Source organism: Palaemon carinicauda, chromosome 3, assembly GCF_036898095.1.
Source record: "Palaemon carinicauda isolate YSFRI2023 chromosome 3, ASM3689809v2, whole genome shotgun sequence".
Taxonomy (NCBI): Eukaryota; Metazoa; Arthropoda; class Malacostraca; order Decapoda; family Palaemonidae; genus Palaemon; species Palaemon carinicauda.
The window spans coordinates 123,558,356-123,575,855 of NC_090727.1; the positions used below are offsets into that span (position 1 = coordinate 123,558,356).

Here is a 17,500-nt window from a genome sequence, read left to right on the forward strand (position 1 = left end):
TGGTCAAAGGAAGGGGCAGATCAGTGGAAGGTTCAAGTTGAGGGAAGGTTACTGTATCCCCTTCAAGGGTCCCACTCCTTTGATATCAGGACTCGAGATCTCCTCCCTGCACCCCAAATTAGAAACACGTTGGAAAGCCTATTAAAAAGGGCCATTCAGGCAGGGCCCCCTGACTAGCCGGGCTTCTTCAGCCGTCTGTTCCTGGTGAAGAAGGCGTCAGGTAGATGGCGTCCAGTCATAGATCTTACAGCCTTCAACCTTTTTGTAGCCAAGAGCACGTTCAAGATGGAAACGGCCAGAACGGTCCTAGCAGCTATCAAGGAAGTGGACATCATGCTATCCCTAGACCTCAAAAGATGCATATTTCCAGATCCCAGTGCACCCATCCAGTAGGAAGTTCCTCAGGTTCAAGTGGGGAGAAGAAATCTTCCAGTTCCTCACTCTCTGCTTTTGGCCTATCGACCGTGCCTCAGGTCTTCACAAGAATCTTTTTCCTGATCTCCAAGTGGGCCCACAAGAAAGGGATAAGACTGTTGAGATATCTCGACAACTGGTTACTCCTCTCGGAGTCCAGGGAGCAGTTGTCAGAGCAAAGGGACGAGTTAGTGTTCATCTGCACGGAACTGGGGGTGGCGTTCTACTGGGTGAAATCGAAACCCTCTCTATCCACGAGGACAGTGTACCTGGGCATGAAAATATGCTCTGTACAAGCCAGAGCCTTCCTGATGAAGTAGAAGATCGGGAATCTGGAAAGCATGGCGAAGCCTTTCATCAGGCAGAAATCGGCGTCGTTACAAGAGTGGCAGAGATTGGTAGGCCACCTGGTGTCCCTGGAGAAGCTCATGCCCAAGGGAAGGTTGATGCTACGACCAGCCCAGTGCGACCTGAAAGAGATACAGGGCCTAGCAATCCAGTGTCCGTCAACAAAGCTTCCCCCATCCCAGTCAAGCAGGGAGGCAATCCAGTGGTGGTTGGACCTAAGGAACACCTGAGCGGGGGTATTACTACTGGATCCTCCTCCGGAATTACATCTGTTCACGGACGCATCCGGGGAGGGATTGGGAGCCCACCTGCCAGACAGAATGGCCGCAGCCCGTTGGGCCTTGAAGAGCAGACCCTCCATATAAATGAACTTGAGCTGTTGGCAGGACAGAAGGCTCTCGGTGTCTTGGGAAGATCATTAGTGGGGAGAAGGGTGGCCCTGATGAGTGACAATGCCACCATCGTCGCACAGGTCAAGGAACAGGGCGGCCTGCACCCCTGCTGGATCCACATCCTAGCAGTAACAATCTTATCCTATGCCGAAGTTAATGCCATCTCTCTGATGGCCAGGTACTTCCCGGGAAAAAGGAACGTAATCGCAGATGGTCTCAGCAGGAAGGGTCAAGTGTTACCGGGGAATGGTCCCGTCATCCGGTGGTAGCAAGGGTGTTGTTAGAGAACTGCCTGGACTTCTTCGCAACAAAACTGAACGTGGAGCTGCCGGTCTTTTGTTTCCCAGTGCCGGACCCAGCAGCATCTCTGGAAGATCCGTTCCAACATCTGTGGGATGTCCTTGACGAGTAGACCTTCCCCCCATTTACCCTTCTGCGACAGACCTTGAACCGGCTTCAGGGGCAAAGCAGACAAAGATGATCCTGATAGCCCCGTGGTAGCCCATAAAGGAGTAGTTCACGGACCTGAGGTCCTTGGCAATGGAACCCCTGTGGCCCCTGCTTCTACGACGAGACCTACTAAGACCAGCTTACTTCCAGAATTTCCACGAAGGCCTCCAAAACCTCTCTCTTGACGCATGGAGACTATCCTGAGTTTGCTGAGAAGAGAGCAGCCACACAGATGACCTCGAATCTAAGGCAATCCTCGAAAGCCATATACCAGGCGACATGGACAACCTTTGGCAAATGGTGCGACAAAGAGGACGTTCAGTCCCTCAAGGCCTCAATCCTGGTCATGGCGGAATTCCTAGTACACCTTCTATTTGACTGGTGCGTGTCAGTACCAGCAGTAAAGGGATTCCGAGTGGCCCTGGGCCAGGTAATCCTTCTCAAGGGCTTGAACCTAAGAGCCTCCAAGCGCCTCTCAATGCTGATAAAAGGGTTCGAGCAGTCCTGCCCATCAATGCACCCTCCCGGGACATTACCAAAATTCCTCAACTCCTTGAAGAATCCAGGATTCAAGCCTCTGAGACAAATTACTGACAATGAATTGACCCTAAAGAGGGTGTTCCTCCTCAGCCTGTCTTCAGCCAAGAGGATGGGCGAACTCCACAGGCTCTTAGCTGAGGTCTCCCTCTTTCACGGGTGGAAGGAGTTGATCTTCAAATTCGTTCCCTCCTTTGTGGCAAAGAGGCAGAACCCGGCAGTAGATAACCCCGCTTCAAAGAGTTATCTATCCGGGCTATTCCCAGGAAAAATTGCCCAGTGAGGGCGGTGCAGAAATATCTCTCGAGTACCTCCGCCCTCCGACCAGCTATCAGGAGACTGTTCTTGATGACGGGCAGAGTGAAGAAGGCAGTCTCAAAGAATACGATCTTCTTGCTCCGGGAGACGATTCAAAGGGCGTACCTGACGAAGGAAAAACCCTCCCCCAGGTCCGTGAAGCCTCACAACATCCGGGGCATCGCCACATTGTTGGCATTTGAGAGGAACGTGGCGGTTGGCTAGCTGCTGAGGGCAGGTATACGTACGAGACTGTCAACTTTCACTGCCCACTACCTTAAAGACTGCTCCCACAAGTCCCAGAGGGGGTTCAAGCTCGCTCCCGTTATGGTCACCCAGCAGAGGATCTAAGGGCAGCTACACGCGTTACAGTCCGCATGGGATGGCGAGGGGTAGAGCATCGCAACCCCTATCCCCTTAGCCTGCCATGGAAAGATGTCCCCTGGATGAGTGTTACCTAGTTAACCTACTTTGCTTAATACCCTTTTGCTTTTCCCTGACAGGCCTGAACCCCACTCTCCAGCTCTCTCACCTCTTAAATGGTCTATTTTCCTGCCTCCTAATTTTGAGGCTCCTATTATTAGGACATTGTAAGGATTCGTGTTGGAGCAAATGACAATTTTTTAAGAAAATTTTATTTTTTTTAATATACTTACCACGTCTCAATAATGTAATTGCCCCCCATCCATCCCTGCTATAGACCCAGCTATCATATGCCCCTTTTCCTTGGAACCAGAGCAGAATGGTTAACGGCGACCTGTAAGGTAGCGTGTAGCATCCCTCTAAGGCATGTTTGGAATAACGAGAGGTCAATGTTGCGCACTTAAGAAGGGAGGGTTCGGGGGATATGGCCAGTTGGGGGAGGGAAATCTTTAGTCGGGAAGCACCGAAGTCAGAATAATCTACTGTTGGAACGTGGTATGTATGTTAGAAAATAAGCCATATATTTTTGATACATTAGTGTCTGGATTCTCTTAACGACCTCGGGATCAGAGCCCCAGGCGAAATCACACAAAGACAAGAGCTTGTGACCAACCGGGAATCGAACCCTTGTCCGGCAAACTTGTAGAGACCAGGGTTCGATTCCCGGCCGGTCACAAGCTCTTGTCTTTGTGTGATTTTGCCTAAAGCTCTGATCCCGAGGTCGTTAAGAGAATCCAGACATTAATGTATCAAAAATATATGGCTTATTTGAATATGAAAAACACATCTGAATGTGCAAACATTTATCATATATATATATATATATATATATATATATATATATATATATATATATATATATATATATATATATATATATATAAACATACATGCATACATACATACATACATACATACATATTTGGGATTTTTATGTCTTTTACAGGATTCGAGTGTCCTCGAGTGTGGGGTTTGCACCAATCCATTCAGTGAAGAACATTACCCCAAGATTCTTCCTTGTTCCCACACATTTTGTTGCCGATGCATCGAGGAGATTGTCTCCAACCAGACAAAAGCTTGTCCTTTCTGCAGGGAAGAATTCACAGCCAGTTCAACCGATGACTTGCTGTTCAACAGAACTGTCTTAGAAGCTGCTAAGCACTTTTTGTCCTTTCATAAAGAACCGAAGATTTCTTCCAGGGGACCAGGGATGTCATTTGGAAATTTTGATAATGATTCAAGAGAATTATTTTTTACGAAACCCATTGCTAACTGCAATGAAGTAACGTCTCAAATGATGCATGATATTTTTATCCTTATGAGGATGAACAGTGACATCCTTCAAGCTGACAAAGTAATTGTGGGACTCAAAGAGAAGCTGAATGAGATAGAAACTTTTAATAGAGATATTCTGTATACGATTGATGAAAACATCAAACAGCTGAAGAAGAAGTGTGATGTTATAGATGAAGATGTAAGACGATTTAAAGGCTATGATGCAAGACTGAAAGCGGCAGAAGACTTTACTTCAGCTGGAGCCATTATGGACAATTCAATAGATGATCTACATAATGTTCAGGCAAAAGTATTGGAAATCAAAGAGCTTTTTCGGGAGAACGAACAAAAAACTGGTTATATTGTGAAGGTGACTTCTGTCTCTCGTATTCTATTAACCTAAAATATGGGATAGGACAATTTTTAATTTTATGACTTTTTTGTGGCATATTGCAGTTTCAAATTGTTACCTAAACATTGAAATAATGCTCTCATCAAAGGATTTTTCCATGACGATCTAGCATTTCTGATCAACTTTTAGTTTTCTCCACCTCTGTTATACATTTTGTTTTCTGAATGTTTAATTATCAAATTTTCTGTATTTCACATTTCAAGCCATATAAACCATAGTAGGCTTACTATTAATAATTACCTATTCACTTCTGTGCTGCAAATGCTAACTTTTTTATATTCTCTGTAACCTGCGCTCTTTGATATTTCCAACAAGATATCATAAAAATGCAAACAAATCTAAGAAATGTTGCAGAGGAAATAGATAAAATAGTTGAAGAAGACCTTCCTAAGGTGTTAGCTGTGAAGCCGTTGGAGGGCCGACATAGAATTGGTATTGTTAAGATTGGCTCTAAGAACAGGGTCTTTATGGGGCATCTTGAGGAAGGAGATACACAAGTAACCAATTGTGCTATAAAAGTAAGTTCATGCCAATGTCTTGTGTTTGATTTGATAAGAGGGAGATTTGTGTATGTTAGCTTAAATTGTGTAATCACAAAATCATGGATAAATTAACAAAGTAAGTTGAACAAGGTCAAAGGCTACCTTTAAGGAATATTTGGGTGCTAATATACTTTACATTCTGCTCAAATTTTCTTTTCCTACCGTTTTGACAAGCTAATGCAGCTTATATCCTAACCTCTAATTAAAGACTCGCGAGTTTAAAAGAATTTTAAGATCACTTACTAGTTGACTCAACTTCGAAAGACTTGAATCAATTACTAGTAGAAATTAAAGTACCATAATTACCTAGAATTTATCAAATGATCTTTGCTCCGCCGTGGTACGCTTCGCTTGTAATTGCTTAGTATACTATTAAAAGCTTTGTAGAATACAAGCTGTACTAGCACCCATTTTTGCAATATATTCTATTAACATCATTATTACTATTATCATTATTATTTTCCTTATCATTTTGCACGACAGTTTGAATCCCTGATGCCAAAGACCTCGCGAAGGGTGTTCCTGGATCTAGGAACTGACGGCAGATTCCTCGGGAGAATGATTATTAAAGTAATAGATGAGGGTAATCTGGCCCTCAATTTCCTCCACATGTGTGCAGGAGATCTGGGACCCTCTTACGCCAACTCATCGATCTTTGGTATAGGGAACCAGGGGGAACCTGGTGAAAATGTTGGATTTGGAGATTATGTAGTAGAAGACAGAACTACCGCTAGACCAGTGTTGTTAGGGGTGGACTGGGAGAAGGAAAGTGAGAAGGATATATATAAGAATACACAAGCAAGGGAGGGAGACGTAAGAGGTTGGTTCGACGAAAACCTAGACGACGAAGATATTTCGCGATTTTACATTTTCCTTAAAGAAAAATCCACATGGAAGCCTCGAGATCGCTTAGGCGTGGTGGAGGAAGGGCTCCAAGTGTTGAAAGATGCCATCAGGCTTTATCCAAATTTCAAGGAAATTAAGATAGTGGACTGCGGTCATGTATTTTGTTTCTGAACTTTTTAAAAGGATTAAGTCGCTATAGGACCTATAATAAGAAAAAAGAAATTTTTCTAGGACAGAAGAGGAACTGGGTTTAGGGAGGCCATGTCTTCTTTGTAGTGCCCCTCAACTGAGCTTCCTGACTCCAGCCTCGGTCGTCATGCTGCTCCAACCCATAATCATCCTGTCCGTCCTCTGTGTTCCTGATTTGCCACTTTCACGAGATTATCCCACTTACGGGCTGCCAACGCAAGAGCCCGTGGTCCCCTTGTTTATAAGAGGCCAATCTATTCGCATTGCATCGCATTGGAAAAGTTTAAAACTGTTTTAAATATATATTCAGGTCTAAGTATACCATTTAACTGGAATACTAGCCAATTCAAATTTATTTTATAGTTAGGCCTAGATGAATGTAAAGACAAAAATATGTTGATGCATGTTGCATTGTTCAAGAATATTTAATTTTACAATTATTTTAGCCTGTTTAATTTTACCATTTCATTTGGTCTGGTTATCACTAACTTTTAATGAGTTTTCCTCTTTATCCAGTTTCGTTATTATTTTCATCACAAATGGGAAATATCACTGATCAATAAAAAATTATATTTATGCTTTATTTTTATCCTTCAATGCCTTATAGTAGTGATTTGTGGGAAAAAATAGGATATAAGAAAAATGATTTTGTTTCCCTATTTTTTTTTTATCTTTTGAAATATGAATTGATAATAGTCTCATATTATTATTATTATTATTATTATTATTATTATTATTGTTGTTATTACTAGCCAAGCTACAACCCTAGTTGGAAAAGCAAGATGCTATAACCCCAAGGGCTATAACAGGGAAAAGTATCCCGGTGAGGAAAGGGAACAAGGAAATAAATAAAATATATAAGAGGTAATGAAAAATTAAAACAAAATATTAAAAAAAATTAACAACAACATAGCAGATAATTCATATATAACTATAAAAAGATTTATATCAGCCTGTTCAACATGAAAACATTGCTGCAACTTTGAACTTTTATAAGTTCTACTGATTCATCTACCCGATTAGGAAGATCATTCCACAACTTGGTCACAGCTGTAATAAAACTTCTAGAATATTGTTTAGTTTTGAGCCTCATGATGCAGAAGGCCTGACAATTAGAATTAATTGCATGCCTAGTATTACAAACAGGAAGGAACTGTCCAGGAAGATCTGAATGTAATGGACGGTCAGAACTATGAAAAATCTTATGCAACATGTATAATTAACTAATTGAACGATAAGATTGAAATTAAATTATGGTCACCAGTCATGGTACAGCACTGTAACAACTGATGCAAAATATCTCGCCTTTATGAATAAATCACTGAGAAGGATTTTTGGAATCAAATGCCAGCAGCACATAACAAATGCAGCAATTCGTGAGGTGGCATTGGTGCCCAATATGACCAATATAGTTTTACTCAATGTATTTTAATGAGGCGCATTTGCACCGACTCGCAGCAGTGCCCTTTTAGCTCAGAAACGTTTCTGCTCTCTGATTGATTAGAGTTGTCTTGTCCTACCAATCAGCGATCAGGAAACTTTTCCGAGCTAAAAGGGCACCCCTGCGAGTCGGTGCAAATATGCCTCACTAAAAAGAATTGACTATAGATTATCAAGAAGGAGATGGATGGGGCATATTTTAAGATGTTAAGATGAGTTAGTCCATGATATACCTGAATGGAAACCGCTGGGCAGAAGAGGAGGCTTGGTAGACCAAGAGAAACGTGGCTGATGACAATTTGTAGGTTGGATCTGAGAGTTCGGTTGGGCTTAGAGAGATGGCACAGGAAAGAGATATGGCGTGAATTCATTGAGGCCCTTTTCCAGAGGATTAAAATAAGATAATACTAACATAAATCAGTAATTACTTTATAAAGACATGCTATTGTGATTTACATAAATGATAGTGAATTATCATTCTTTCTTTAATCGAAAAAGATATCAGTGTATTCCTACAGGAAAAACGTTTTCCTAATACTTAACTTTACAAACTAGTCCCTACATGGGTAGTTAGCTATTTGTCCTCGCTCCTCTTCCACCCACCTTTCCTATCAGCTAAGAAAACATCTCACTCCCGCCCCATTTACATCTATCAAATCATTGATTCCAGAAAGATCTTTCCAAACTCATTAATACTTGATCATCAGCGCCTAAGCACCCTCTCCACCCAGGCTAGGACCATAGAGGGCCAGGCAGTGGCTGCTGATGACTCAGCAGATATACCTAGAGGCTCCCCCCAAAACCCATATCCTTAGCTCTCAAGGATGGTTAGGTTGCAGCGACCAACGGAACTAACGAGTTTGAGCGTGACTCGAACCCCAATCTTGCAATCACAAGGCAAGGATGTTACCAACAGGCCACCACAAGCCCAAGGGCTCCAACAGGAAAAAATAGCCCAGAAAGGAGAGGATAATGAATGTAAAACATCATCAGACTGGTAAAACATTAAAATAGATCTGTCATATATAAACTATCAAGAGACTTATTGTTAAGGAAATAAAATTCATTACATGGTTTTAATCTCTGCAACAGACACTTGATCATCATGGTAAAAACTATCCCTATTATATCTATAATGGGATAGAGTGGCCGTAAACTTATTTTGCGAAGTTTTCATCTAGGAATTAGGGACCAGGGACAACTAATAATATAACTTGGGAAAGAAGTTTGTTATTGAATGTTTCATATAGATATTGCGTCAACATGGCAACGAACTTCTCACTGACAGTTGCCATTGTCGTTCAGTAATTCAGTATTTTATCGTTTTACTCGCTGCATGGTTAGTTGGACGTTGACAACGTTTGTTCGACAATTATTGCAACACTATTAAGTTACCTGTACAATGTACAACGTAAGATTTATGTGCATTATGTGTTACATGGAAGGAATAAAGTAGGTATCTATTGACAAGGTGGCAACTTTTCCTTCTCTCCAGTCGTGGTCCGGTGGTCCCTCAGATGATCATTCCCAGAAAGTTAAGTGCTAGTGTACGAACTTTGAAAGCTGTCGACCGTGTTTGTGTCCTGGTTCACTATCTCACTTGTGTCTAACTGTGTCTCTTAGTGATTTTGTCCCGGAATACAATTTAATATTAAATTGAGTATCAAACATTCTGAAGATGGAAGAGTGAACTTTGAACTAGATTATTATCAGTGAGGTTATGAGTGATGCGTATGCATTGGCAGTATCTGTCTACAAGTAGGAGACGTTGAGAACTTAGATATCCGGAGTGAGAAATAAGTATCAGGAGTAAAATCTTATACAGAATAATGGTAAGTAATTGGTGGTATCTTCATAATCAACTTATTCAATCATTGATCTTATATTTCGTTAATATTCCATATTTAAGACTTGAATATTGTCAAGGTCGACAGTGAGATAGGCGGAAAACTTCTTGATTACGAATCTCTCTCTCTCTCTCTCTCTCTCTCTCTCTCTCTCTCTCTCTCTCTCTCTCTCTCGTAAATTCTAAAGTTAAACTCAATACAGAGTAATATCTGATGTCGTTGTAAGACAAGAAGCTTAGTAGTACCGTTTGCCATGAGCTAGTGTTGGTAAACAATAGGGCTTACTGTTGTCGATTCGTATTTATTCAAAGTATATTTGATAGTTATTATTGGAAGTAATTCCCCAACTTTTATTTTGATTACATTTAATTGTTGTTTTGTGACGCCAGAGTAACAGTGAGTATTGAAACGATAATCAGTAATCGATTTTTTGTAATTAACTTTATTGAGAAACTCGTTAGTGGCGGTAGTTGGCACGTTTTCGTTGGCAAGGTAAATGTTGCCGATTCACTGTTTAATGCTCTAAAGAAATCATTTATGTAGGCATTTTTAATTATTAACTGTTGTATATTTATGCAATTCCATTGCTTTTGACGCAATGTCGAACTTTTGGAAATAAGGAAAAAAAAATTAAAAAACTCTGACTATATTTCATTAGTCATAATGAAGTACAGTAGTCTACTGTGTCCTCTCTCTCTCTCTCTCTCTCTCTCTCTCTCTCTCTCTCTCTCTCTCTCTCTCTCTCTCTCTCTCTCTCTCTAGCCGGGTCTGCCGTTAACTTGTGAATACTAAGAAAAACTTATCATTTTATCGCAAAGAAGGCGAAGGGCAAACTTATTGTCCATTATCTGAGAGAGAGAGAGAGAGAGAGAGAGAGAGAGAGAGAGAGAGAGAGAGATAGTCCCGTATCCTTTAAGAATTAGAGGATAGGAGAAAGCCAGAGATATAAAATGTGGAATTATATATAATTTTCTTCTCCACTGTTATCCCAACATCAAGGGTTCGGTTGCATGATATGGATTTATATAGTGTAATATATATATATATGTATATATACATATATATATATATATATATATATATATATATATATATATATATATATATATTATATATATATATGTATTGTATATATATATATATATATATATATATAATATATATATATATATATATATATATATATATATATATATATTATATATATACATATATATATATATATATATATATATATATATATATATTATATATATAAATATATTACAAATATATTATATATATATATATATATATATATATATATATATATATATATTTCAATATTAATCTTACCCGATGATCATGTAGCTGTCAACTCTGTTGCCCGACAGAAATCTACGGTCGGGATACGCCAGCGATCGCTATACAGGTGGGGGTGTACACAACAGCGCCATCTGTGAGCAGGTACTCAAGTACTTCTTGTCAACAAGAACTCAATTTTTCCTCTGTCGTGCCACCGGCTAGACCTACTTGGATACGCTGTTGATTCTGGAGTTATTGTTCACGATTCGGTGATGTATTTGCTCTAGAGTTTAGCCTTCGCTATTCAGGAAGCTTTATCATTAGCTTAGCAAGCTTTTGGAATTAATTTGATTTAATTATGGTGACGAAGAGAGTATGAACTCTCTTTCACTTTTAAATGGCCGACCCTTCCCTTAGACGGAAGTGTTGGTGTCGAAGAGAGTATAGACTCTCTTTCTTAATTTTGCTTAACAAAGTTATAGATTTATTTTATATCTCTCCGCCTTTTATAGGCCTCTTCGATTAACTTCCATTTATTATAAACTTATAAAAATTAATTTTTATGTTTGTTTATATGCGACCTTTCCTAATAGTAGGCGGTCATTACTTGGAACCGAAGTTAATGTTTTTGAAAGAATTTCTTTGATAGTCTCGTACTGTTTTCAAAGTTGAACTAACGTTTTGTTTTGTCTCCGCAGTTGTTGACGTTCAGAACGTTCAACTTGCGCTCTATCGTTACGATAGAGAGAGAGTATTCACGGTTTCACGTTGCAGTAAGAGTAAACCGATTCTAGCGTTTTGTTCATTCTTTCTTAGCTTAAATGGTTTTAATTCTAATAAAGGAACTTTTTATTTGGGAAACCTTTCAGTTTTTTTCCTTTAACAAATAATATGTTTTAACGATATATATAATTGGGCTCATCTCTCAGGTTCTAAGTCAAGAGAGAGAGAGAGAGATAGAGACGGAGGGAGTGAGAGGAGAATAAACGTTTCGTTCAAGCGGGTAACGTTGTTATCGTTTTTTTGCTCTTCTCCCTAGTCTCTATAGGGGAAGAAGGTAAAACGTTTCTAGAGTTTTATTCTTGTTGCCAGGCTTTATGCGGTGAGAGATTTTAAACGTAGTTTATTTGATCTAGTGTTTAGTCTCTTTTCCAGCCACTGAATTCTTTATCTTTCATTATGTTTTTCTGTTACATTGTAATTCTGTTTTCGCAATTACTACCTTTTAATGAAGGATAGGATTGCGTGTTTCAGGTACAAACCACTTAAAGTTTCGAGTTCAGTGAAATAAGTGCAAACAGAAAATCAAAAGTGATAAAGTGATAAGCGCAAAGTGTTACAGTGTTGCGTTCGAGGGTTCGTCTGTTCGTGCCAGTTGTTCGCCTAGTCTGGGACCTCTTACAAGCTCCCAAGCCCAGGGGGAGAAGTAATGTCGAAGGACTTATGGGTTCATCAGGCCTTGATCGACGAACAGACGTTTCCCTCCGTGGTTTCGGGTGTATCTACACACGTTGCCGACGTGATCACCCCACCCACACAAAGACGAGAGAGCCCATTTATTCCTCGTCTGCGGAAGAGGTTTCTCGCAGAAACCATGGACCAAATCTTGCAGCTTTTAAGTGCAAGTCGGTCCCTTCCGCGCAAGTCCAACGGCCTAGGTGTAGCCACTGGGTCAGTTCGGACTTGCTGCAGTACGACAACTGCACACCTCCCAGAGAGGCAAGGTGGTACCGCAACAGGCAGTAACTCCGTCTGTTGCCGCACCAGCTGTTTTAGACCCTCAGTCACAACGGACAGTAGCTCCGTTTGTTGTTGTCTTTCATAGACCCTAGTGGTCCATGCTGCAGACTATACAGTCTCAGCTTGCTCCTTCATACAGGAGTATCATGCTGGAAGGTTGACAATGCAGCCTGTTAACCTACAACCCGTCGAGGTTGTGCGCTCAGCAGATACTGCGGCTGCCTGCTCCCACCCTCCACCTGTGAGAGCTCCACCTCCGATGCGCAGTCCACCCTGCCAGACGCATGTTCTTGCTGCGCCTCCTGCTTTCATGCGTGAGCTGCCGCATCGGGAGTTGCCGGGTTCCAGCACTATGCGGCAACCTCCTCAACCCATGAGGCAGGAGCCTCATGCTATGCGGCATCCTCCTCAACCCATGAGGCATGAGCCTCATGCTATGCGGCAACCTCCTCAACCCATGAGGCAGGAGCCTCACGCTATATGAGCCTCATGCTATGCGGCAACCTCCTCAACCCATGAGGCAGGAGCCTCATGCTATGCGGCATCCTCCTCAACCCATGAGGCATGAGCCTCATGCTATGCGGCAACCTCCTCAACCCATGAGGCAGGAGCCTCATGCTATGCGGCATCCTCCTCAACCCATGCGGCATGAGCCTCATCCCATGCAGCATGAGCCTCATCCCATGCAGCATGAGCCTCATACCATGCAGCATGAGCCTCATCCCATGCAGCATGAGCCTCATCCCATGCAGCATAAGCCGCATGCCATGCATGCTCTGCATACCTCACAGCATGCTCTGCATACCTTACAGCATGCTCTGCATACCTTACAGCATGCTCTGCATACCTTACAGCATGCTCTGCATACAGCATGCTTTGCATACCGTACAGCATGCTCTGCATACCTTACAGCATGCTCTGCATACCTTACCGCATGCTCCTCAATCACACATCTTTGGTTGTTGCCAACTCACAAGACTGTCAAGCAGTTTCATAACGTTGCCTTCTGGTCTGCTGCTTTTGCACCAGTGAAACCCTCACTGAGAGAACTTAGCTTTTCTCGGATATGGTTCCTGTAGATGAGAAAGTGCTATTCTCCCTCCTTCTGATATTCCCTTGAGGACTCTGTCATTTGGAGAGGAGCCTTAAGCTGCTTAGCCTCCTATGGACTTTTATTTAAGCATAACTTGCTTCCAGGGAGGGTAATGGTTCCGCTTCAGTCGCTAACCCCGTCTGTTGCCACACCTGCTCCCATAGACCTTGAGCTTTGTTGCAAGACATGCAGTCCAAGCTTAGTCCTTGTTAGAGGATTTTTGTTTACGGAGTCAGTGTGTCACTGGGAAGACGTTCAACAACCAGCAGAGGTGACTTGTTGTGACGCAGTGCGACAACCTCAGCAACCCGATAAGGAGTTGTCTGTACTACCCAGACAGTCTAGACAGTTTCGGGTTGTCGCTGTACTTCCTCGCTTCCCCATGGTTGACAGTTCACAGACTGTGCAGCAGTACCATGATCTTGTGTCCGGCTCCGTCAGACAACTGGCTTTTAAGAGCTCCCACAAGTCGTCGCTGTCTGGAGAATCTCAGATGGACTATGGATCTGACCAAGGAACTGGGCCTCCTGGTCAATTTAGAGGAGTCCCAGCTCGTCCCATCCCAGACCATTGTCTACCTGGGTATGGAGATTCAGAGTCAAGCTTTTCGGGCTTTTCGGGCTTTTCCGTCGGCCCCAAGGATCTACCAAGCCCTAGAATGCATCCAGAGCATGCTGAGAAGGAACCGATGCTCAGTCAGGTAGTGGATGAGTCTAACAGGGACACTTTCATCGCTGGCCCTGTTCATCGAGTTAGGGAGACTCCACCTCCCCCTCCTTCAGTTTTATCTAGCTGCTCACTGGATAAAGGACATGACGCTAGAGACGGTCTCAGTTCCTGTTTCCGAAGAGATGAGGTCCACTTTAACGTGGTGAAAGAACAGCTTTCTTCTCAAGGAAGGTCTACCTTTGGCTGTTCAGAAACCCGACCGCCGTCTCTTCTCGGACGCATCAGACACGGGCTGGGGTGCGACTTTGGACGGACAGGAATGCTCGGGAACATGGAATCAGGAGCAAGGACACTTCACATCAATTGCAAGGAGCTGTTGGCGGTTCATCTGGCCTTGATAAACTTCAATTCCCTCCAGCTTAACAAGGTGGTGGAGGTGGTCTCCGACAACACCACAGCCTTGGCTTACATCTCCAAGCAGGGAGGGACTCATTCGAGGAAGTTGTTCTAGATCGCAAGGGACCTCCCCATCTGGTCAAAAGATCGAAAGCTCACGCTGGTAACGAGGTTCATTCAGGGCGATATGAATGTCATGGCAGATCGCCTCAGCCGGAAGGGTCAGGTCATCCCCACAGAGTGGACCCTTCACAAGAATGTTTGCAGCAGACTTTGGGCCCTGTGGGGTCAGCCAACCATAGATCTGTTCGCTACCTCGATAACCTAGAGGCTCCCGTTGTATTGTTCTCCGATTCCAGACCCAGCAGCAGTTCACGTGGATGCTTTTCTGCTGGATTGGTCCCATCTCGACCTGTATGCATTCCCGCCGTTCAAAATTGTCAACAGGGTACTTCAGAAGTTCGCCTCTCGCAAAGGGACACGGCTGACGTTGGTTGCTCCCCTCTGGCCCGCGAGAGAATGGTTCATAGAGGTACTGCAATGGCTGGTCGACATTCCCAGGACTCTTCCTCTAGGAGTGGACCTTCTACGTCAACCTCACGTAAAGAAGGTACACCCTAACCTCCACGCTCTTCGTCTGACTGCCTTCAGACTATCGAAAGACTCTCAAGAGCTAGAGGCTTTTCGAAGGAGGCAGCCAGAGCGATTGCTAGAGCAAGGAGGACATCCACTCTCAGAGTCTATCAGTCTAAATGGGAAGTCTTCCGAAGCTGGTACAAGGCCAATGCAGTTTCCTCAACCAGTACCACTGTAACCCAGATTGCTGACTTCCTGTTACATCTAAGGAACGTAAGATCCCTTTCAGCTCCTACGATCAAGGGTTACAGAAGTATGTTGGCAGCGGTTTTCCGCCACAGAGGCTTGGATCTTTCCACCAACAAAGATCTACAGGACCTCCTTAGGTCTTTTGAGACCTCAAAGGAACGTCGGTTGTCCACTCCAGGCTGGAATCTAGACGTGGTCCTAAGGTTCCTTATGTCATCAAGATTTGAACCTCTCCAATCAGCCTCTTTTAAGGACCTCACATTAAAAACTCTTTTCCTCGTGTGCTTGGCAACAGCTAAAAGAGTAAGTGAGATCCACGCCTTCAGCAGGAACATAGTTTTCACATCTGAAACGGCTACATGTTCCTTGCAGCTCGGTTTTTTGCTAAAACGAGCTTCCTTCACGTCCTTGGCCTAAGTCGTTCGAGATCCCAAGCCTGTCCAACTTGGTGGGGAACGAACTAGAGAGAGTACTTTGCCCAGTTAGAGCTCTTAGGTACTATCTAAAAAGGTCATAACCTTTACGAGGACAATCAGAAGCCTTATGGTGTGCTATCAAGAAGCCTTCTCTTCCAATGTCTAAGAACTCAGTTTCTTACTAAATCAGGCTTCTGATTAGGGAAGCACATTCTTATCTGAAGGAAGAAGACCTTGCTTTGCTGAAGGTAAGGACACATGAAGTGAGAGCTGTGGCTACTTCAGTGGCCTTCAAACAGAACCGTTCTCTGCAGAGTGTTATGGATGCAACCTATTGGAGAAGCAAGTCAGTGTTCGCATCATTCTATCTCAAAGATGTCCAGTCTCTTTACGAGAACTGCTACACCCTGGGACCATTCGTAGCAACGAATGCAGTAGTAGGCGGGGGCTCAGCCACTACATTCCCATAATCCCATAACCTTTTTAACCTTTCTCTTGAATACTTTTTATGGGTTGTACGGTCGGCTAAGAAGCCTTCCGCATCCTTGTTGATTTGGCGGGTGGTCAATTCTTTCTTGAGAAGCGCCGAGGTTAAAGGTTGTGATGAGGTCCTTTAGTATGGGTTGCAGCCCTTTATATTTCAGCACCTAAGAGTCGTTCAGCATCCTAAGAGGACCGCTACGCTCAGTAAGGAAGACGTACTTAATAAAGGCAGAGTAATGGTTCAAGTCGTCTTCCTTACCAGGTACTTATTTATTTTATGTTATTTTTGAATAACTAATAAAATGAAATACGGGATACTTAGCTTCTTTGTTAACATGTATGCTGGTCTCCACCCACCACCCTGGGTGTGAATCAGCTACATGATCATCGGGTAAGATTAATATTGAAAAATGTTATTTTCATTAGTAAAATAAATTTTTGAATATACTTACCCGATGATCATGAATTTAAGGACCCACCCTTCCTCCCCATAGAGAACCAGTGGACCGAGGAGAAAATTGAGTTCTTGTTGACAAGAAGTACTTGAGTACCTGCTCACAGATGGCGCTGTTGTGTACACCCCCACCTGTATAGCGATCGCTGGCGTATCCCGACCGTAGATTTCTGTCGGGCAACAGAGTTGACAGCTACATGATCATCGGGTAAGTATATTCAAAAATTTATTTTACTAATGAAAATAACATATTATATATATAAATATATTACAAATATATTATATATATATTATATATATTATATATAAATATATTATATATATATATATATATATATATATATATATATATATATATATATATATTATATATATATTATATATATATATATATATATATATATATATATATATATATATATATTATATATGTATTATGTATATATGTTATAATATATATATATATATATATATATATATATATATATATATATATATATTATATATATTATACATACATACATATACCAAGGCACTTCCCCCAGTTTTGGGGGGTAGCCGACATCAACAAAGAAACAAAAACAAAAAGGGGACCTCTACTCTCTACGTTCCTCCCAGCGTAACAAGGAACTCAACTGAGTTCAGCTGGTACTGCTAGGGTGTCACAGCCCACCCTCCCACATTATCCACCACAGATGAAGCTTCATAATGCTGAATCCCCTGCTGCT

General features: G+C 42.2%; 2 protein-coding genes across 3 annotated transcripts in view; both read left to right on the forward strand.

The window, feature by feature from the left end:
• The window catches only part of LOC137638464 (E3 ubiquitin-protein ligase TRIM13-like), a 13,925-nt gene extending 7,436 nt beyond the window's left edge, over positions 1–6,489 (forward strand). Inside the window, exons 2-3 of one of the 2 annotated variants that reach the window (XM_068370540.1) lie at positions 4,863–5,066; positions 5,574–6,489. In XM_068370540.1, the coding sequence (XP_068226641.1) occupies positions 4,863–5,066; positions 5,574–6,107 (738 nt within the window). In that variant the 3' untranslated portion in view covers positions 6,108–6,489. The other variant, XM_068370541.1, reaches the window with a different exon arrangement.
• A 2,587-nt stretch (positions 6,490–9,076) lies between these two features.
• Positions 9,077–17,500, forward strand: part of LOC137638462 (putative leucine-rich repeat-containing protein DDB_G0290503) — a 130,653-nt gene continuing 122,229 nt past the window's right edge. Inside the window, exon 1 of the mRNA XM_068370534.1 lies at positions 9,077–9,397. Within this exon, the coding sequence (XP_068226635.1) occupies positions 9,395–9,397 (3 nt within the window). The 5' untranslated portion in view covers positions 9,077–9,394. The remainder of the gene's footprint in view (positions 9,398–17,500) is intronic.